We start from the raw sequence: 22,332 nt of genomic DNA on the forward strand, positions 1-22,332 counted from the left end.
TATAAGACTGAATATGCAACTATCATATGACCCAGCCATTGCACTCCTGGGCATTTATCCCAGAGAAATGAAGACTTATGTTCACAAAAAAAACCTATACACAGAAATGTTCATAGCAGCTTTATTCACAATAGCAAAAAAGTGAAAATAATTCAAATATCCATCCATGGGCAAATAGTTACACAAACTGTGGCACATCCGTACCATGGACTACCATGCAGCAGTAAATAAAACAACTGATACACACAACCACCTGGATGAATCTACAGAGAATTACACTGAGTGAAAAAAGTCATTCCCAAAAGATTACATACTGTATGATTCCATTTATATAACTTTTTTGAAATGGTAAAATTATAGTAATGAAGAACAGATTAATGGTTGCCAGGGTTAAATAATGGGTAGGAGCAGAACATAAGTGGGTGTTGCTATGAAAAGTGCAAAACGAGGGATCCTTGTGGTGATAGAAGTATTCTATATCTTGTCTATCAATACCAATATCCTGGTTGTGATACTGTACTATAGTTATGCAAGTTGTTTAACAATGGGAGAAAATGGGCAAACGGTCTCTGGGATTTCTCTGTATTATTTCTTACAACCGCATGAGAATCTATAATTATGTCAAAATAAAAAGTTTAATTAAAAAATTAAAATACTTTAATATCTATAAAACTCAATAAAAATAAAAAGCAAATAAATTAAGAAAAATAATTCTTATCCAAATATCAATGAGTTAAGATATCGCACTTGCATATCAAGAGAAAAAGATAAGCACTCTATTAGAAAACTGAGCAAAGGATACAAATGGGGAATTCATTCACTTTCTCTCCCCCCCACCACACGCAATTAATAATTTGAAAAGAAATCAGTCTTACTAGTAATTAAGGAAATGTAAATGAAGATGATGCTGACACTATTTTCACTATTAAACTACCAAAACTTAAAAAACAAATACAAACAGGATAATACCAGATGTATGTAACACTGCATGGAAATGTACACTTTCATAAAAACACCAATGATACCTAACATTTATTGAGTGTCTATTACATGTCAGGCAAAGTTCTAAGCATTGTACCTATATTAACTTATCTAATCCTCACAACCACCCTATCTTTGCACTTACACATGAGCAAACCAAGCATTGAGAGTTTAAAGTAACTTGCCCAAAGTCAGAAATATTAAATAGCAGAGCCAAGACTCAAATATTTATTTCCTAGGTTTTTTTTTAGTAACAGATATGCATTATTGGTAATATCAAAAATTCATTTGTACACAATTAAAATGATGCACCCCTAAGGTAATGACCAAATATTCTAGCATTATAATTATTTCAGTGCTCCACTTCATCTCTTTATGACCTACAATGCCATACCAACCAATCAAAATTGGTATTATTATCACTACTACAAATTATAAATGTTATTTCTATATTATCTATAATTTAAAAAATATTTTTTCTTTTTGGTTGTTTCCAAAAGTTCTGAAATCATTACTATGAATATCTAATTTAATAAAATGCACTATAAAGTAAAATGTATTAATATCTCACTCAGTATATTTCCCAAGTTCTAAAATATCTGAGCATCTACAAAAAAACAAAGTTCATATGTCTTATAAACCAGAACTCTTTATTAACTGCATTTTGCTTTAGCAAGATCCTAAATGCCTTCTCATTAATACTCAATATAGGTTAAACGTATCTTACTGAATCCCAATTATTTGGAACCTGATAACCCATGCATGTAGATCTCTACCAGCCAAAATATTTTACTATTCCTCAACCATGCCATATAACTGACTTCTTATCGCATTATTTTTTTATTGCAGTAACATTGGTTTATAACATTATATAAATTTTAGGTGTACATCATAATATATTTCAATTTCTGTGTAGATTACATCATGTTTACCACCCAAAGATTAATTACAGTCCATCACCACACACATGCGCCTACTCACCCCTTTCACCCTCCTCCCTTCCCTCTTTCCTGTCCTATTGTACCTCCTGATAAGTTTTATTTTAGAAAAGGAAAAACAGAGCATATCAACAGATTGTGAACAAGAACATACTTGCTAAACGCAAGCATAAAACAACTGAACAAACATTTCATATAACTCTATTATTACTAAATGCCAATTTGTCTAGACTATTGGTTTCCAAAAGGTTGTAACTTTTTCTAAAACAAATATTCCTTGGTTCCAAACCTAAAACTGCAAAGCCAGAAGGAGCAGTTTGAACTTAATTTCTATCACATTCATCAATAACACTAACCTTCAACAAGAGAAGTGAGTCATATTCAGATTTTAACCAATCAAATGAGAATCTCAAAATCAACCTTGAATACTGTACTTCTCCATTAGAAAGCAGAGTTCAAACCCTACCCGTGGACTGTCCACCAAGGTTTACAGGAACAATTGGTTGTGTAGCAGTTGTTCTACTAGATGCCTGAGTAGCAGGAGTGAGGGGTAATCCTGCAAATGCTGTTGCTTGAGCTTCGTGCCTTATCAAGAAAGCATTAAAACTGGTGCTTCCAGTCTGACGTGAGCTTCCGTGGATGAACGAAAACCCCATGGCAGTTGCAGACCGAGTAGCAGGGGTGGCAGCTGAGCCAAAAGCTAAAGGAATGGATGCTGTCACCTGGTGTGATGGGGCACTGCTTGTTACAGCACCAGTAAGTGTGCTGGTACCCAGCCCAAAAGCTCCTGTACCCACTGTAGGTTGTATGAAAGCAGTGTTGCCCAAGTCTAATTTTAGTACGTTTATTCTAAATAGAAAAAGAAAAAAATCAATATAACAGCTCTCTGACACATTAAATGGCAGCCAGATAACATAGCTTCTGTCAAATTAAGTTTTAAATATGAACAGTTTATGAAATTTTGCTCTATAGGTTACTTCATTTCAATAGAAAAGGAAAGATAACCAGATATTATGTTATTAGATAACTAACAGAATAGGGGAGAATTCCAGAGAGAGTACTCCAGCTTCCATTGAGCTATCAGGTGCTACTGAAAAAATGGCTGGATCCAAGCGGATTTACATAGAAAGGCATTAAAAGAGTGCTCCCCTTAAAATTCTGAGATGCAGGACGGAAGAATATATATTCAAGGTCATTATAATGATCAATAGATAAAGATCTCTCTAGAGAGAGACACTTAATAAGCAAGCAGCCTAATTTCAAGATGATATATGTCCAAAACTCAGTAAGTATTCCTCTTATAGCTCACATAAGATGAAGGGAGACCACAGATCAGAATTCAATGTGCCTTGTGCCTCAAATCTAAGATGGCTTCAATTTATAAGACTATCTTGGGAATGAGTGGCATAATTCCAAACAGTTGACTTAGAAATGCCATATCTCTCTTTACCTTTTCCATACTCTAAATTGAAAGTCTATCTTTGAGAGATGATTACTTCTGTAGCCACTAAAAGAATCAAACAGCGTTGCTCTTACCCTAAGGAAAATCTAGTTCCTACTGGGGCAGGAGTTGATGCAACTGGTGTTCCAAAGCTGAATCCTGTAGTTTGTGTAGCCAGAGCTGTGTTGCTGAATGAGAACAGGCCAGTAGAAGATGTACTTGTAACTGGCTGGGATGGAGTCCCAAAATTAAACCCTCCTGGACCAGACATAGAGAAAGTAAACCCTACAGCTGAATTGGTGGTGGTTGTCTTTGCGGAGTCAAAGGTAAACCCACCTGTAGGGGTATCAGTTCCTCTAAAATTAAACCTGCTTGTGACTCCAAATCCTAAATGGGGGTAAGAGAGGAATAGAAGAAAACAATTTTTAGAGATCTTAATAAGACCTCCAAGTCAAGATGATCCATAGGAGCCACACTGGAATCACTCTCTTGTACTCCGAACTCCTAGAAATGTCAGTTAAAAAGCACTTAATACAAACATTTTTTAAAAAATACAAAGCAGAGTTTTTGAAGAAAGAAGACAATTTTCCAGGTTCCAGATAGAGAAGGAATTCATATCTATGAGCAGAAGCTGAAGCTGCTTAACTCAACAAGGTGACTTGAATGAGATATATGCCTTAACAGCTGGAAATATGCTGGATTGTGGATAGGATTAGAGGCCACAGGGTAAGGCCACAGGCTCCTCCATCAGCAGAGACCTAGTGAAGCTTAAGTCTGGGAAATATCTACAGGAGAATGGAAAAGATAATGGACACATGAAGAAAACCCAAGCTGCTACAGAAGATATGCATAGATGGCTCAAATTCAGTTTACCTTTGTAGAGTGGAAACTTCAAGCTAAGATGCTAACATAAAAACTGGTTAGGAGCTGATGAAACCTTCAGGGCCCAGGCAGGTTGCCTATGACATCACTCAGCAGAGGCACCCCCACTTCCTAGGTCACACAGGGTCAAAAAAGCCCCCAGAAGATTAACTCATAGATAAGAATTACAAAATATCTTAAGTGGTCTATAGACCTGAAAAATGAGAGACTTCTTATCCAAGGAATTAGAGCTAATACAGCAATATGAATGGCACATTAAAATATATGTTTAATATGTTCAAAGGGCTCAAAAAAGAAATAAAATGAATAAAACGAACGAATGAATGTGAAAAAGAATGAAGGAGAAATCCAAGCAATGGATATCAGTATTAGAAATAAAAAGGCTCCAGAGAGAGATTTAAATATAGACTAGACACAACTGAAGAGGAAAAAAAATCAGTGAATTGGAAGAAAGAATAGAAGAAATTTGCCAGAACACAGGGCAGATAAAGTGATGGGAAAGAAGAGAGAAATTAAGAGATGAGGAGAAAACAAAGGAGAAGCTTCAATATATATCCAGAAGGAATGTTAGAAGGAAAAAATAGAAAGGCAGAGACAATACTCAAAGAGTTAATAAAGGAGTTTGCTAGAATTGATGAAAAATGAGTTCTCGGATTTAAAAAGCCACCAAGTGCAAGCATGAAAGCATGCAATCCCTCCCTGCCACCATACACAGACACACATACACATGCACACACACACACATCCTTTATATACAATATATTGAAGCTCTAGAATATTAAATATAGAGATAAAAATCTGAATATTACCAGAGAGAAAAAAACAAATTTACCTAATAAGGAGTAATGACCAGACTGACAGCAGGCTCTTCATTAGCAACAATAAATGTTAGAAGACAATGGAATAATATCTTTAAAATGTTACAGGAAAATCATTGTGTACTTATAATCCTATCCCAGTCAAGATTTATAAAATGGAATATGACTAAAGATCACTCTTTACACAATAGCTCTGAAAGGCAATTCTAAGAAATCAGCTTGAAAAAATATTTCATCAAATTTAAGAGCCCCATTACTTTATGCACCAGTAAGAAAAAAAAACCAATCTGTCATAATTCTTTCTTATCACTTAAATTTTTTATACTTTTTGAAAGAGCTCTTTCCAATGTAGACATAGATTTTATTCAAACATGCATACATTAAGAAAAAAATATTCATAATCCAATTTTCAACTCAAATTTCTTGACATCTTCTGTGCCACCAGGAGCACTGTTGATGCAGTATTTCTTAAAAGAACTCATAAAAGAACTAAAAGTCATTTTTGCAATGCTTTCAAGCCAGCTTTGCAAATATGAACACTAGCCTCCTTGTGTCTCCCACTTCAGTATAATCAATAACTAAATTTGATTGACCATCTCCTCCATTCTCTCTCCACAACCACTGGTTTCTAGGAGTTAAAGGTGATTCCGTATTGTCTCAGGGATTTTTACCCAAGCCACCCATTATGCAAGTTTTCATCCTAGACATTTTGATATTACATCTGCATACAAGAACAACTATAATGTCACAACTGCCACCTGGCCAAAGGGGATTCTAAGACACCATCAACCGTTAAGACTCATTTCAATTTCAGATGTTAAAATATGAAAAATTGTACCTCTTAAAATTAATGAAATACAGTATCTTGAGTAGTGCTAGTTTCATCGGTATAAAGGAACACCTTCCCAAGGGTAACTCTAAAGGACATCATTTATCTGAATGTGTTAGTCATGACATGCTTATTTTTAAGTCATATACACATCTTAAAACTTCCTAAATGTAAGTTCCAAATGGTGATTTCAAGTGTAATAACTCAGCCCTGGAAGGCACAGAAAGGGGGCATTCTGAGCACAATAAGAGTATTTGCTGTATTTAGTCTTATATTCCAAAGGGTACCATTCTCTGGAAGTTATGTGATATGTTATTGTAAATTATATAATAATTATATATTATGTTATATACTACATATATATGTTATATGATACATAGTCTTATATTATATATAATATATATTTATGATATATAATAATGTTATAAACGTTGACAGAAAAACTCATTGTAAAACCATGGTTTTGATATTGTTATAGAAATTGAAATTTTCAGATTTAGGGATTGTCATCAATGTCATACTGCAGGCCAAAGGAAAGTATTCTGGTAGCCATCAAAAGGTGGAATTTTTTTCCTGTGCCCTTGCATTTGTGGACTTTCTATTCTTTTGGAAGTTATTTAAGAATCTCCCTGTTAAGTGTAGCATGCACCTTTAATTTTTTTCTGCCTGAGAAATTTAAGAAATAAAACCAAAAAAATCGCTTCAGGATAAAAACTGCATTTTTGTCACTAAGAATTTGGAAGTAAAGATTCTCTCTTCTCCATCTCATTTAGATCTCAAATCTTTTGCATCCTCATACTTTTTTATTCTTTTAAACTTTTTTGCCTAACCAGTTTCTGACAAAGGTGTTTAAAAAGTCTTCCATTATACTAGGGATTTTCAATTTCTCCTTATAATCCCATTGCTTTTTGCTTTATGTATTTCAAGACTATGTGGTTAGGAGCATGGATTCCAGGCTGATAGTCTCTTGGTAGACCCTTTCATCAGGGTGAAATGTCTGTTTATTACTAAATTGCCTTAAAGCATATCTTGTCTGACATTCATGTTGCCTCACAATTTTTCTTTTGGCTGGTATTTACCTAGTGTATCTTATTCCATCCCTTTGTTTTCAACCTTTCTGAGTCATTTCAAATACGGTTTTTGTAAATAGCAAAGCTGAAAAATTTTAAATGCAATCTAACAGTCTCTTAATGAGTGAGTTTAATTTATTTACATTTATTCTGACTACTGACACAATTGGACTTACTTCTTTCATCTTATTTTGTGTTTTTTTTATTTGCCACGTTGTATGTATCTTCTATCTATTTCTGCCTATCTGGATTGATGGAATTTTCTTTATTCTCTTTCTTTTTCCCATGCTTGGAAATTACATATTCTAATTATATTAATTTGTATGAGTTTCTCTTGAATTCTTTCTTTTAACATACAGACTTAAATTCATGTTTTTCTAACCAAGCCAGAAGTTAATCAGTATTCCCGATCCTTTTTAACAAAGAGGACCACAGCACACTTTAGCTTCCCCACGTATATCACTACTTTATTAAAAAATGGAAAACAGGGGCCAGCCTGGTGGCATAGTGGTTAAGTTTGCACACTCTGCTTCGGTGGCCCAGGATTTGCGGGTTCTGATCCTGGGCACAGACCTACACACCACTCATCAAGCCATGCTGTGGCAACATCCCACATACAAAATAGAGGAAGATTGGCACAGATGTTAGCTCAGTGACAATCTTCCTCAAGCAAAAATAAGAGGAAGATTGGCAACAGATGTTAGCTCAGGGCCAATCTTCCTCACCAAAACAACAACAAAAAAAGGGAAACAAGTCTGTACTCACTATACGTGGCTTTGAATGTGAATATCTGTCTCTAACATTGTTCAGTTCCTCCAGCCAACCTCTGTTTCTCTTCTAAGTGATCTCTCCTTATCCACACTGCCTGACTATGGGAGCTTAAAGTTGACAAAACTACAGCTTTTTATGTTGATCCCAGCTTACAGTTCTATCTTGAATGCCTTAATGCAAGCACACCTGTTCAAAGAAAGAAATACTAGATGATAAAGGGCTTCTGCAGAAAATCCACTAGGCCCAAAGAAATGATCGGAGTTCACTGAAAAGGCTGCTGCAAATGGGCAAATATTCCTTGCCTGGCAGTCCAGTCTATGTGGGGATTACTGAATTAACTAAACAACTGGATAGGAAGAAAACAACTCAATGAGGGCTGCTGCCTATCAGACTGTGCCAGTCACTTACATGCACTGGAGCCTCACCTTCCTCACCTCTAAAGCTCTGGCCACTGCACTAAGTGCATAACCAAAATGTTTTTTAAAAATAAGTTTACAAAAGGCCCTCCACATATATTACCTCATCTAATTTAACTTAATGTAAAGTGCTATATGAAAGCTTTCCAAAATACCATGCTGGAGTTCTCCTGTCAGCGAAGGATCAGCAAATCAGGGATATTTATGGTGCATTCTCTTAGCTGGCCCAGAGAGCAAACATAAATTGGATTTCAAATTATAATCCAAAAAAATTACTACACATCTTTCTCATTTTTCAGCATGCAAATTATCTTCCGTATGTACTTACCTATCATCATTCATTGATCCTAGGTGTATTCTGGGTAGTAAAAAATCTGACCGAGGATCAATAAATGATGGTAGGTCATCTCAGGACATACCACTTTACTACTTAAGTTCTTGAATCTCTTATATAATAGAAATGGGAAGAGATAAAAGATAGCACCTATTGGATTTGAAATTCCTTATCTTCTAACTAACTACAACAAATCATAAAGGTATTTTGATCTCTGTTCTATAGTTGAGGAAACCGAGGCTCTGAGATACTAAATCACTTCCCAAGGTCAAGCAACCAGTAAGTGAAGGAACTGGGCACAGTACTTCCATTTTAATACTAGCTTAGGCAACACATTATTAGGAAGATAAATCTGTCTTTCAAAAGGCAGAAGCAAAATAAGTTCAAGCCTGGGTATCTATTCTAAGCCATTTCAGCATAACTGTTCCAGGGGCTTCTGTCTCACAAAGTATAAACGATTTTTAGGGATCACTTATACGATTATTCCACTACATGACTTTGAGAAATGAGTGTCAAGAGGTGACTAGCATAGCAGCTCAGCCATGTAGTTTATTAAAACTTTTTCCTACCTTCTTGGAAGCAAATAAACTATTCTTCCTTGGAGGCAGCATACCCCCTAAACTGCCCAATTACGTGACTACCATCGAGTTCCACGAAGTCACTTCACCTTCTCAAGAACCTCATGACTAACGGATATGGCCCGAAAATTCACGCAAAGTGATTAGTCATGTTATAAAATCGTTCTTATAAACAGCAACTTCTGATAATACACGTGGTTCTTTAACATATCATTAATTATGGAACTAAGGAGAGAGGCAGAGAAGGAAAGGAAAAGTACAAATTCACTGAAGAAGCCCCTCGTTCCACCAAGAAAGCCTTCCAGAAATGGTACTAAAGAAGAAAGTAGAAAAGTCTAAACCTCAAAGTTCAATAGGGTCCTTATTTGCACTGATAGTTATCGTTGCCAACCGGGGAAGTAAAAACTGAGTAACTAAAGTTTTATTCTAAATGGTTTAGTTCCCAAAGATAAATCAATAGGGAGAGGTGAAATCAGCACAGCCATTTTGAAGGAAATAAGAAAAGATCAAATTTCTAATGGTGATCATTTTATGTCAAAATAAAATATAGGGCTACCGAAAATGGTACATTAGTTTTGAATTCATATTAAACATCTCAAGCAGTATAACTTACTGATTATCTTTCACATTAAGTGCTTTTCTCCCCCTTCATACTATAATTTGTCAAAGCCATAAGTTCAGAATCTTATTTTAAGGGCTAGAAAAAGTTTTTTTTTTTTTTTTGAGGAAGATTAGCCCTGAGTTAACTACTGCCAATCCTCCTCTTTTTTGCTGAGGAAGCCTGGCCCTGAGCTAACATCCGTGCCCGTCTTCCTCTACTTCATACATGGGACGCCTACCACAGCATGGCCTGCCAAGCGGTGCCATGTCCGCACCCGGGATCCGAACTAGCGAACCCTGGGCCGCCTAGACACAGAACTGCAAACTTAACTGCTGCACCACCGGGCCGGCCCCAGAGTTTTCTTTTTTAATCCCAAAATTAAGGTCGACTTTCCAAATATTAAAAGTGTGACACTGCAGAAGACTGTAAATTGCCATGAAACAGGCCTCATTCTCAGTGAATGCCTTTAGCAGTTACAAAATTGGAAAAGGAAGACGAAGAGTGGTACCAAAGGGGAGGGTGGGCAGCAGGACTCAGGAGAGGGACTATCTTGGAGGAGCTGAGAAGGACCCAAGAGAGGGCAAGCTGTGTGCTGGAGGAAAGGGGACTCAAGGGGGAGGAGGAATGGAGGACAGAGAGTCCTAAGGGAAGGCATGGCTATGTGGAAAGAGAGCGGAGGGACTCAATAGGGAAGAGCTTGGCTGGGGGTGAGGGCAGCAGGACAGGGTTATGGGATGGGGGAGGAGAAAGAGAAGAAAGTAAAACATTTGAGAGAACTAGCCAAAGAAACAAAGGAGGAATGGCATTCAAATGCAAAAGACAACTTCAAAAACAAACCTACTTTTAGAAGAATCCTCCCCAAAACAATGGAGAAGTAGAGGGGGAAAAATAACTGGAAACTTCTGAAGCACAGTATTCATAAAAACCTTATACAAACATGCAAGTAATAGTAGTCACTTAAAGTCTCAAAAACTATCATTTTACAAGGAAAAATAGATCTGGCTAATATAACAATTAAAGTTTATGTTTTAAAATAAATCTCACTTTTCTCAGGGCTTCACTCCACAAAAACAAGGCAACCAAGTATACGCCTTTGAAAAATAAGCATGATTCTTAGGTTTTCAATTTTTTTTTATTGTGATAAAACATACATAACGTAAAATTTACCATTTTAACCATTTTTAAGTGTACAATTCAGCAGCATTAAGTACGTTCACAATGTTGTTCAACCGTCACCCCTATGTATTTACAAAACTCTTTCCTCATCCCAAACATAAACTCTGTACCCATTGAACACTAACTCCCCATTCCCCGCTGCTCCAGCCCCTGGCAACCTCTACTTTACTTTCTGTCTCTATGAATTTGCTTATTCTAGGTACTTCGTATTAGTGGAATCATACAGTATTTGTATGATTTATATGACTACTTGTAGATGTGAAACAACCTAATGTCCAACAACAATAGAGGCATGGAGATTTTTTAAACTGGTATAGTTATATGATGGAATACTTTACAGCAATAAAAAAATCACTAACTTTATCTACATTTATCAATATGGATAAATTTCAAAAACATATTATTGACCAAAAAAGTTGCAGAAGAGTAAGTACAATATATCATTTATGTAAATGTTAAAGGACATACAAAACAACATTATTTAAGTCATGTACAGCCACCTACATTTGAGTGCACTTAAAAACATAGATTGGAAAAATATATAACAACTTCAGAAGAACAGTTATCTCTGGAATGGGAAGGAAATGAGACTGGGAAGGGAAACAAAGAGATAACTGTAGTGTTTTAGTTCTTTAAATAATCATATCTAAAGAAAATATGGCAAAATATTAACCATTGTTAAATCTTTGGTAGTTGTACAGATGATGGTGTATAACAGTCTCTGCACTTTTCTGTTTGAAATATTTTCTAATTTTAAAAAGAGGGATTAGTTCATATTTTATAGCTTTTATTCTCCCAGTCAACCTAATCAGTTCCTTTATATAAAATTTTTAAATTACAAATGAACACACACTCATATAATCTTTGCAAAAGATATTCATAAAGAAAGCTAATGGGCATGAGTATTATTATGGCACTTGAATCTGCCATGATTCATATATTCTTTAAAGCAAATCATTTTGAAAACATCTATATCTAGTAGTTGAAAAAATACATTCAGGGCCAGCCCTGGTGAGCTAGTGGTTAAGTTTGGCACGCTCTGCTTCAGCAGCCTGTGTTCTGTTCCCGGGTGTGGACCTATACCACTTGTCCATCAGTGGCCATGCCGTGGTGGTGGCTCACATACAAAAAGAGGGAGATTGGCAGCGGATGTTAGCTAAAGGTGAACCTTCCTCAGCAAAAAAAAAAAAAAAAAAAAAATACATTCAACCTAACTCATATGTATAACAGCTATCATGGTTGATCACCACTGCCCTAGCACACAAACCTAGATGGGCAAATCCATACATCCAAGGAAGACAAAAACTTGCAGCTCAGGTCCAGATCCCTGGCCTTCCTATTAGGTTTCCTATTGAGTGTTGTAGAAAATAAAACTTGTATAAATGATTTGAAATAACCAAGACTTTACAGTGTTATTGATAACATGGAAGAACTGGAAATAAATCTTCTGTGGTTGTTTTAGTTAGGCTGAATAAATTCTGGCCATCTCACTCTATGTAATATTAGGCTGCTATTAATAATGAAAAATATGAAGACTATCAACAACATAGAAAAAATCCCAGAACAGTATTAAATAAACAAAAAACTGTAAAAACAGGGGCTGGCCCTGTGGCCAAGTGGTTAAGTTCGCGCGCTCTGCTGCAGGCGGCCCAGTGTTTCGTTGGTTCAAATCCTGGGCACAGACATGGCACTGTTCATCAAACCACGCTGAGGCAACGTCCCACACACCACAACTAGAAGGACCCACAACGAAGAATATACAACTATGTACTGGGGGCCTTTGGGGAGAAAAAGGGAAAAAAAACTGTAAAAACAAAGATTAAGATTGTGTAGAAATATGGGTACATATAGATAAAATGGAAGGAGAACAGAAATGTGTTATATTTTCGTAGCAGAATTGAGGAAAATTTTTCATCTTTAATTTCTTTTAATGCTGGTTTAATAAATTATTTAGTGTTTTAAAATGGTTTATCTATGTACTATAAAAGAATTAGCTAAACTATATCCCCTTTTCACAGCTATAATCCACAGTAACTTTTAGGTGTAGTTTTTATCTTTTAGATCTCTCAAATTTCATTAATTTAAAACCAAACTAGCAGCCAAAAACCAGAAATTCTGTTGCCTCTGCTTCTGGGACAGGCACGTCAGGGAAGCTCTCTTTCTGTTTCAACTTCAGCCTCCACATCTGACCTGCTGTCGAGGCAGAATGGACAAGAATATTAGGCTTAATCAAGCGAGTTCTATCTCTGAGATCCATTCACTGACAACATGACCCTGGGCAAGTCGCTGAACCTCTCTTATTTTTGTGTTCCTCAACTCCTAAGTTTCTGTATTTCCAAATTCTCCATGGAAGTCAAGTGACTCAAGATTCATCTCAGATCCAGGACCCATCCCCTATCTTCCTACCTCCTCAACCCTGGGGAAAACAGTGCTTAGCATTGGATTCCACCTCACAAGGGGCAGGCCAAAGCTTGAAGAGGCAATTATATCCCTAAAGATAAATAGCATTTGTTGCCCAAGAAGAAAACTATTATTTCTTGAATACCTGTGCATCTGGCAACATACCAAACACTTCATATACGCTATATGAACCACTTCCGGGAGAGGCGCACCACAGACTCACAGAACCGGTTCCTGGAGTAAGCCAGGGAAATCCGCATTTGTAATAATTATCCTTAGTGATTCCTAAACACACACACACACACACACACACACGCGCGCGCGCGCGCGCGCGCGCGCGTTTGAAAACAAAAGGTCTAAGACGAGTGTTTTTCAAACTCTGAATGACAATTCATTAGTAGGTTGTAGTCTATATCTTAAAAAATGTAACGGAAAAGTATCAGAGTAAATTGCATGTAATAAGTATGGGTTCTGCAAAATGATTGTCAATTGTATATTGTGTACGTATGTACTGGGTCACTACATAAAGTTTATTTCTTACTATGAGTCATAGCCAAAAGGTCCAAAAAGAACTAGCTAGGCATTAAGGACTTAGAATAATGCACAATGAAGCAGAACAGAAACAAAAAAAGCAAGCAAGAAGGAGACAGCATAGCATGTATAACTTAAGCTCCACACGTATCTAGAGAAAAAACAAAATCTAAGACACTTAAATTCTGATCATCTACCATCTAATTATGGTATAGGCAATTTGGCCAAAAAGCCAATAAGTCTACTCTAGCCAATAGCTTAAATATTGTACCTCCAATTTTGTTTACTGTAGGTAATAAGTAGAATGGACAAATAACTGAAGCTTCACTAACCCCTTCACCAGACGTGGTGGAAGCTAGGAAAACATGATAGCAGAAAGAAGGAAGGCAGTTTAGTTAATTCATAGTCGAATTCCAATCCCTGGATAACCAAAAGTAATTATCCATTAAAACCATCTTCTCTCTTTGCTTACAACTTTCAAACAATGGATGCAGGGCCCCACTATGGAACACAGCTAATCAGTCCAAATATTCCAAATACTTTTAAGCAATCCCTTTTTTCACCCTTTATTTAAAACCAAACCACGGAATTCACGGGAAACTAAGGTCACAACTATATCTCTAGGTGAAATGAAGACACTCAGATTGCCAGCGCGCCTGCTTTTCTGCACTCCAAGGCAGGAAAAGCTGGGCACCGGGTCCCTCGATGCTCCAGCAGCGGCAGCGACAAGTAGCTCCGGCCGGTACCTCACAGGATCCGGGTGCCGGCCGAAGGAGTGCTCCCCCTGGGGCTCTGGACCCAGAAGCCTTACCCACAGCAAAGGAAAAAAAAGCGCGATCCTACCCTACACACACACACACACAATCGCTTAGCCGGGACGGAACCACAACACGTGTCTCTGTCGCGGGGCGGGGAGGGGGCGTGCAGAGCTGCTGCAAAACCTTCTCAACCCCCGGGCCACGGAGCCTACTCTTCCGCCCCCGCTGCTCCCGATCGGCGGGAGAACGAGTCTTCCGATCTGGAATTCACATGCAGGAAGAGTGTAATGCTGAGCGAGCCTGCTGAGGACCCGGACAAACGCAAACCGGCAAACTTACCTTGGTGGCAGCCGCCGCCGCCGCTCGCTGTCGGGACTCCAAAGTAAAGCGGCAGGCCTCAGCGACTGCCTATCGGCCAGAGAGGCGGACCGGAGCCTACCTGGGCCGGAAAAAACCGTCCTCCACGGTGGGTAGATTCCAGCTGGAGTGACACTAAATGAGACCAGGGCTTAAAAGGGGGTCGACCTAGTTAACTGGAAAGAGCAGCCAGTGACCCCGACTGGCCCGCGCTCTGATTGGTTGATTCTGTGCTGTTTCAAAGGAGACTCTTCTATGACTGGCCAGGAAAGTCGAGCGGGAACCCGGCAGGTGGTGGGTGCGGGGAGCAGGGGAGGGAGACTAAGTTGTTCCCCAGGCAACGGAGAGACGCGGAGCTCTCCACAGTCTATTTTCGGAGCCTAGTGAGCGACGAGAAAATTGACCCAGGTGAGGAAATTCGAACCTTAGGAGGGGGACAAAAGGGGTCCCCAGATGCCGCGGCTATCACAGAAAGTAGGGAGAACTCTACAGGTACTTAGAACTCTGAGAGCCAACCCTGAGAGAGAAGTGACCGGTTCCTTAATTTCCCCTGCCGTAGTCACTCTAAGCAGGACGCAGCTTTGACAAACTCAGACTGTCAGGATATAAGAGATGGGGCAGTTTTACCATACAGGGGATGGTTGCTGGCCGAATGTCAGGAGGCCGAAATGAACATGTGAAGGTTTCCCAACGCCTTTCTCTCGACTCGTACACACAGTTATGGTTGTAACACTAATTTGAGAGTGAAAACTGTTTCCTTATAGCTATATCCTTATATATATAGTTGGAGCAGCCACTGTCCCTTCTGTTTTACATGTACGGGTATGATTTATCGCGGACTAGCATGCCTTGGTTGGGATATATTTTGGGGGGAGTATAATGCTGTTCTGACTGAAAAAACTGGCCCATGCTCACCGTTACACCAACTTCCGGTGTGCAAGAACGTGACCCCTCTGACCCGACGGTTCTGGCGTCCTGCGTGCGCTGGTCAGATCCCTTGAGGAGTGAGAAGCAGTGAGACCACCTTTCCAGGGGTGGAGCGTGTACTTAGACTGCTTGTACCTAACAAACCTGCGACTCACCAGGGGTTGATTGGGAGAGTAAGTGTTATATGTCGTTGGACTGTACCTGTCAAAAGGTGAGGAGCTGTGTCGAAAAATGAAATCTGAGTGAGGAGAGAACTAAGTTTGACCAGAGAGTTGGGGTCATTTCTCCTGAGAGCTTCCTGTTGAGATAAGGATTCAGAACAAAGACTGTTTCCTAAAGAAATGAAGAAAACAGGTCTGTTGGGGAGAAAATTCCAAGGTACTGAAGGAAAACTCGTCTCAACTCCTTTTTACGTAGAGGTAGAATATGAGAATGAGACAGGGAAACAGGAAAAAATCGTTGACAAGTGTATTAAGATTGGCTAAAAGAAAGAATAATAGGGGCCGGCCCGTGGCGGAGTGGTTAAGTTGGCGCGCTGGGCTTCAGCGGCCCGGGCTTTCTCCAATTTGGATCCTGGGCGCCGACATGGCACCGCTTGTCCAGCGATGCTGAGGTGGCATCCCACATGCCACAACCAGAGGCACTCACAACCAGAATATACAACTATGTACTAAGGGGCTTTGGGGAGAAGAAGAAAAAAAAGAAGATTGGCAACAGATGTTAGCTCAGGTGCCAATCTTTAAAAAAAAAAAAGAATAGGGGAAATATTAAATCAAAAGAGGCTCATTTCTTGGCTATAGGTTTATGAAAAATTCCAGGCACTTTCAAAAACCATCTTCCATTAAATATAATTTAAATTTGTAACAAAAACTAAGCCCCCATAGTTACTTATGACAGTACATTTGATCACAGTGAAAGAGACCTAAAAGAGGAAATCATTCCTGGTATTGTAAAACAAAATCAAAATGAATTATTTTTAATGGGCAAGAATCATAGATGTGTATAGTTGTCAAAAATGTTACAAGAAATTAGCCAGTGTAACTTAATTCTGACATAGGCAGAGATGATGTTTATTTTGGTGTTTTCACAAGAATTGTAATGCAAGAATTGCTAAATAAGGTATTATGTAAATAAAGTTGAAGAAGAAATGCCAAATTTATTTGAGAGTAAATGGATCTTGAATACTTTGAAATCATCCAGCTATAAACAGGCAATACTTTGCAGAGGGATATGTGTTTACCTATTACACAAGTTCCCAAAGGATACTATTTGGTGATTCTTTATTACCCTGATTTTATTTACTATATATATTTTAATTAATAAGATGTCTTCTTTTTTAATAGTCTGTAATTCAAAGTTTTCGTTAATTTAACCTAGACTTATCTCCAATTAATTCAAGTCAAAGAACCATCCCAATTGACACCGTGGATAGAGGCAAATAAAATAGGAAACCCTCACAACCCAGAGGCTGACTTAATCTCACGTAACTAATATTGCTCAGAACCATGGGTCTGGAGCCATCCTGGTTGAACTTGTTTAGTCCCTAACTGGCTCCAATGTTTTCGTAATGAGCTGGGTCTGAAGCATCTGCCTCTTTAGCTCATTGTCGCTGGTACCAAGAAAGATTCCCCAATCACTGCTCTACCTGTGAAGGTCTAAAGGCTCAGGTTGATGTGGGAAAATCAAAGTCTCTGTCTGGAAAATACTGCCACTGGAATTGATCTAGCAAAGGAGAGGGAGAGCAAGAAAAAAAAATGGCCTAAAAAATTTATTTTCTAAATAATCAAATCTCAAATAAAAGATTTAGCAATAGATTTTGTTTTTAATGAAACTCCTACTTAAAATTTTCCTTAGTTTAAATTTATTCTTGGCTTCTTTAAGTGTCAGTGCCAGATGCAAACATAGGCAGTGTGCTCCAGAATCTTTTTTCTTTTGATCACTACACTGAAGTAGTCTAGGCAAAAGGAAGAATACATTCCAAGGTACAAAGGCAATAGATTATAGGGTATGTTTAATAAGCAGTTCAGTTTTTAACAGAATGCAGATAACAGTAGGAGAACAATAGGAGGGAAGGGCAGAAAATTAGGTTGTGGTTATATCCGGAAGGACCTTGATTGCAAGGCTCAAGATGAACTTAATGTATATCAAATTTACAAATAAAAGATAGCCCTACAAATAATAACACTGCACAGTTCAGAAAAAGGCATCTTGCTTTAGTTTTTCCAATGTGATCTGTTTGTGTCAAAGGAACTTTAATGTTTTTAATAAAGTTTAATAAATTATTCTTGTTTTATTAGACTTCTAAAAATGCTGGTAGAATCTTAATTTCCTTTGAATTTAGAATATTTTTTCCAAAAATTCATATCATAGTTTTTTGATACTTTGAACTATTTAGTTAATTATTCACAAAGTATTGGCGATGCTTTTGTTTCTCAAATTAAACTTGTCATGATTTATTATTTTGTGTTTACAGATTATTGTTACAATTGATATGGTAAAAGTTATTTTTGCTAAAGAGCCAATTTTATTATTATATTTCTACTCCAGTTTAGCTAAGTGTGAATCTATGCCATTTTGTGCCGTCATAATTTGGAATTTAAGAAGTCCAATTTTTAATATGCTTCAAAATTACAGAGTGTTACTATAAACGATTGTGAATGATTTGTTTAACAAATACACTCAAACATATACATCCCAAGGAGTGGCATCTCCTTCAAAGCAGTCACTTTGGGAGGCTATCCACTTATTCTCATGCTGTTGTTATTGCTCAAATTACTTTTGAAATTACTCTTTTAGAATTGCCTTGGGCTGTAACATATTCTTTTAAATATCCTCAAAGTAGCAAATCTTCATATTTTGAAAGTAGATGTGATATCTAGATGTATCTAGAAATCACTTGGAGACAAATCTGATGTGTAATCAAACTGAGTGATATCATAAAGATACCTATTTTCTTGGTGATTCATATGAAGGCAATTCCAAAATATTTTGAGCATTGATAGCACAATTTACATCAGTGTATAACCTTCCAAGGTGACTACTTTGAAATACAACCTTCGTATGAATTTAATCATGCTTCATTCAGTATTCATCAGCTGCTGACTACACGCCGGTTCCAGTTATTGAAGATGTTCAGCCTACAGGTATAGCATCCCACTGCTCACATTGCCCTGCTTCTCACCAAATTAAAACGAGGCCAGAGCTCCTTCCCAGCTGGCGGGGATTTAGAATTAATCTGCTTTCTCTAAATCCAGTATTCAGTGTACCCACTGAACCAAAGCCTTCCTTCATCACCTCCACTGTGGCTGCCCAGGTGACATGAGAAAGCCTCTGAGGCAGTGCCTGGTTTGTTTTCTCCTTTCCAGCTGTGACATTAAGTCCTGTCCTATTCTGAACCTTCATCTAGCTTCCAACTCCCTCATAGTCCCCAAGAGCTGGACCCTGCCTCCTATCCCCCTGCCTGTGGACCAGGGTCCTACTTCACCCTAAATAAGCCTCCCCGTAACCACGAGTATTCAACCTTTCTTCCCTGAAACACTGCTCATGTCCCAAAACTCCCACTGCTATGGCCCTGCCAAGCAGATGAGAATGCGTGAATAGCAGTTCTGATTGCTACATCAGACACTGATCTGGGACTTTGGAGTACCCTTCCTCTGGGTTAGCTCTACTGGTTCCCATTTATTCCCCTCTCATCAACTCACCATTGAGCTCTCACAAGCCTCATCATCAAGTATTTGTGGGTGCTGGTACTATGTGCCAGCTAATAATGATATTTTTATATAGCTTTTCATATTTTAGCAAACTCTTTCACCTATGTTGCGTAATAAGCCCATCACAACAATTTTATAAGGTAGGTCATGCTGGAATAATAGAACAATTTCTGCTATATATATTTTTTAAGTCTCATTGTTCGTACAATCTCAACTCAAAATACTAATTATATCACTGCATCTGATATCTGGATCCATTTTCCCCTTTCGTTGTCAAAGGTAGAAAATGTTTCAATAAACTTTTTGCTTTTAATGTTAAGTAAATATTTAATGAACACATAATCAACCAGGACTTTTAAAATATAAACAGGAGCCTCTTTGTTTAATTTAGTATGTGTCAATTATTCATTTCCAGAGTAGGCTCCCAGACCATACTGTGAGAGAAGATTGTTTTATCACCTCTTATTTCACCTTTTCCAGTTTGATGAGTTTCCAATGTAATGAGTTTTATCATTAACTTTTTTGACATCATCATTAGACGTGATATTCATGCCCAGCAAAACACAATTTTAGAGGACCAATAATAGCTAACATATATTGAGTACTTCTTATGTGCCAGACACTATTCCAAGTACTTTTACACGTATTAAACTACTTAATCCTTGTAACAACCCTATAAGGTAGCACTGTTATTATTCCCATTTTATAGATAAGTAAGATAAGCATTACTCTTAACCACTGTGATATACTGCCTCTATGCTAAATGTACCAGGCAATTTAACATTTGTTTCAGAACTGTGACCTCTCTAATAAGCATTAAGATCAGTTTCCCATTTAAAAAAGAAAGTCAAAATAATGGTAAAACAGAAGGTTTGTAAAACACCAGCTGCATGCAGATTGATTTTGACAGGTAGATTGTCCCAGCACACATTTGAGAAGCCCTTTGCATTACTGTTCTAGGCACAATGCAAAAATTTTAGTGGATAATTTTATAAAAGCACTAAAGAAATGTCTCCTGTGAATTAATTTTATAAAATGTTTTAAAAATATCAGCAGAAATGTAGAAAAGATTCCTATTATATTTATGCCCAAATCACTAATAATAGGCTTACTTCTACAATCTTTATTCAGGTTATTCATTTGAGTCTGACACTTCCAAGATTTTCAAAGATCCTGAATTTCTACTCCAAATATAACTGTAGAGATTATTTAAAAGACTGATGTCTGGTTGTTGTGATTTTATTATTTATACTTTTGATGTATTATTTCATAAAATTTCCACAATAGACATATATAGTATCAGTATTATAATCAGAAAAACAATTAATTTATTTTGTATGAACTTTCACTAAAGTCAACAAACCAATATATTAGAGTTCTCAAATGGCAATATGCTAGGCATCATCAAGGGTTAATTAGGAATTTAAATAAAGCAGAATGTACAGGCCTGCCTGAGGGAAAAATGTGAAATGAGTAACGTTCCTTGAGACATACCCCTCGGCAAACAGCCTATTCAGTTCACTAAAGGGAATGTACACCCTAGATAGCATACATGAGTCAGATGAAAAGGTAGTCTACAAAATGATGTTTCCGAATAATGATGTGCATTCTACACGACACCGACATACACTTTCTCTAGAGGCAGTGCTTAAGAATCTGTGTTTTTAGCTAACTGCCCAGGTGATTCTTAAGCACACTAAAACCTGGGAACCACTATAGTGGGTGCTCAATAATTGCTTGTTAGATTGAGCATGAAGTTTTGGTAAAGCAATCTGAATACTTGAGTTTACTTGCTGCCCCAGCTCTGTGAGCCAGCAAATACATATATCTGAAGACGTGTACAAGGATTTTCAAGAAAGAATAAGAGGTAATGGAGTGACCCAGGGAAAGAAGGGAGCTATGACAATTGAAAAAAATCTTCGTCTTAAATGAAATAGGAAACTAAAATACCTCTTTCTGATTGTCTTCTTTCTCAGAATATGGAATCTGAAAGTACAGAAAATAAAAGTATGGAAACTGAAAATGTGGGATCTGAAAATATGGAAATTGAAACCATTTCTTCAGTTTCAGCTCTCCAGGCCCTCTCTAAGCTACTTTATCCTGAAGAAGAGGATGATTTTGAGTCTGGACAGGTGATCGAATACTTACAGATGAATTAGTTCTGTTCAATTAAATTGTGAAACTGTACTTGAACAGCTTGTTCCAGCCTTGCTGTGTGAGCAGGGCCGTGTCATCTGATATATTCACGGGAGGTCCAGGGCTGATTATGCATGAAAGTGTAACCTCTAGTACATTTCTAGAAAACATAATTATATTTTTTCTAAACTACCTGAACACTGAATAGGAAAATAGTTCTGTAACTATGGTAGCAATAGCCACATTTCAAAATGTTTGTCATTTATATTTATGGCCATAGAATGCTTGACAACCATTTCAAAGAGTGGTAGCTGGGATTTTTAAGCCTAGACAATAGTTCTATAAAACAAGTAATTTCAATTAGACAGAATTAATTAGGCCTCCCAAACCCAGTCCCCTTAATTTTCTTTGTCTACACATGAAGGCAGAACAGAAAATATTTTGAACCAAATAATGGGACAAACTAGCTGCAGCCTACTAAAATTGGCTTCTGGGAACATGCGCAGATGGAACTGTGGAATCTCATTAGTTGAATAGCGTTTGGGGTCAGGACAGGTAACCCCAGCAGCAGCCAGGTGGGCTTCATTTTGGGTAGGAGAGTTCCATGGACCGACCTTTGGCCACTCCACAGTCACAAATTATTCCCAGAATAATCAAAATACTTTTATGTAACCCCTG

The 22,332-nt window shown here is 37.6% G+C and overlaps 2 protein-coding genes across 17 annotated transcripts in view; one reads left to right on the top strand and one right to left on the bottom strand.

Annotated features, from left to right (window-relative positions):
* Positions 1 to 22,332, bottom strand: part of NUP62CL (nucleoporin 62 C-terminal like) — a 113,051-nt gene that overhangs the window by 79,049 nt on the left and 11,670 nt on the right. For 4 of the 14 annotated variants that reach the window (XR_011536049.1, XM_070605173.1, XM_070605171.1 and 1 more), the window contains exon 1: positions 14,864 to 15,773. The exons of 6 other annotated variants lie outside the window; for them this stretch is intronic. The gene's annotated coding sequence lies outside the window, so the exon portion shown is untranslated. Of the gene's footprint in view, positions 1 to 14,863; positions 15,795 to 21,468; positions 21,505 to 22,332 lie in introns of those variants that run through there. 4 more of the 14 variants (XM_070605169.1, XM_070605174.1, XM_070605166.1 and 1 more) reach the window with 2 other exon arrangements.
* The window catches only part of DNAAF6 (dynein axonemal assembly factor 6), a 35,930-nt gene continuing 28,267 nt past the window's right edge, over positions 14,670 to 22,332 (top strand). Inside the window, exons 1-2 of one of the 3 annotated variants that reach the window (XM_070605175.1) lie at positions 14,670 to 14,990; positions 21,495 to 21,650. In XM_070605175.1, coding sequence (XP_070461276.1) covers positions 21,498 to 21,650 — 153 coding nt within the window. In that variant the 5' untranslated portion in view covers positions 14,670 to 14,990; positions 21,495 to 21,497. Of the gene's footprint in view, positions 14,991 to 15,146; positions 15,290 to 15,836; positions 16,187 to 21,494; positions 21,651 to 22,332 lie in introns of those variants that run through there. The other 2 variants (XM_008509161.2, XM_070605176.1) reach the window with 2 other exon arrangements.

This window comes from Equus przewalskii, chromosome X (assembly GCF_037783145.1).
Source record: "Equus przewalskii isolate Varuska chromosome X, EquPr2, whole genome shotgun sequence".
Classification (NCBI taxonomy): Eukaryota; Metazoa; Chordata; class Mammalia; order Perissodactyla; family Equidae; genus Equus; species Equus przewalskii.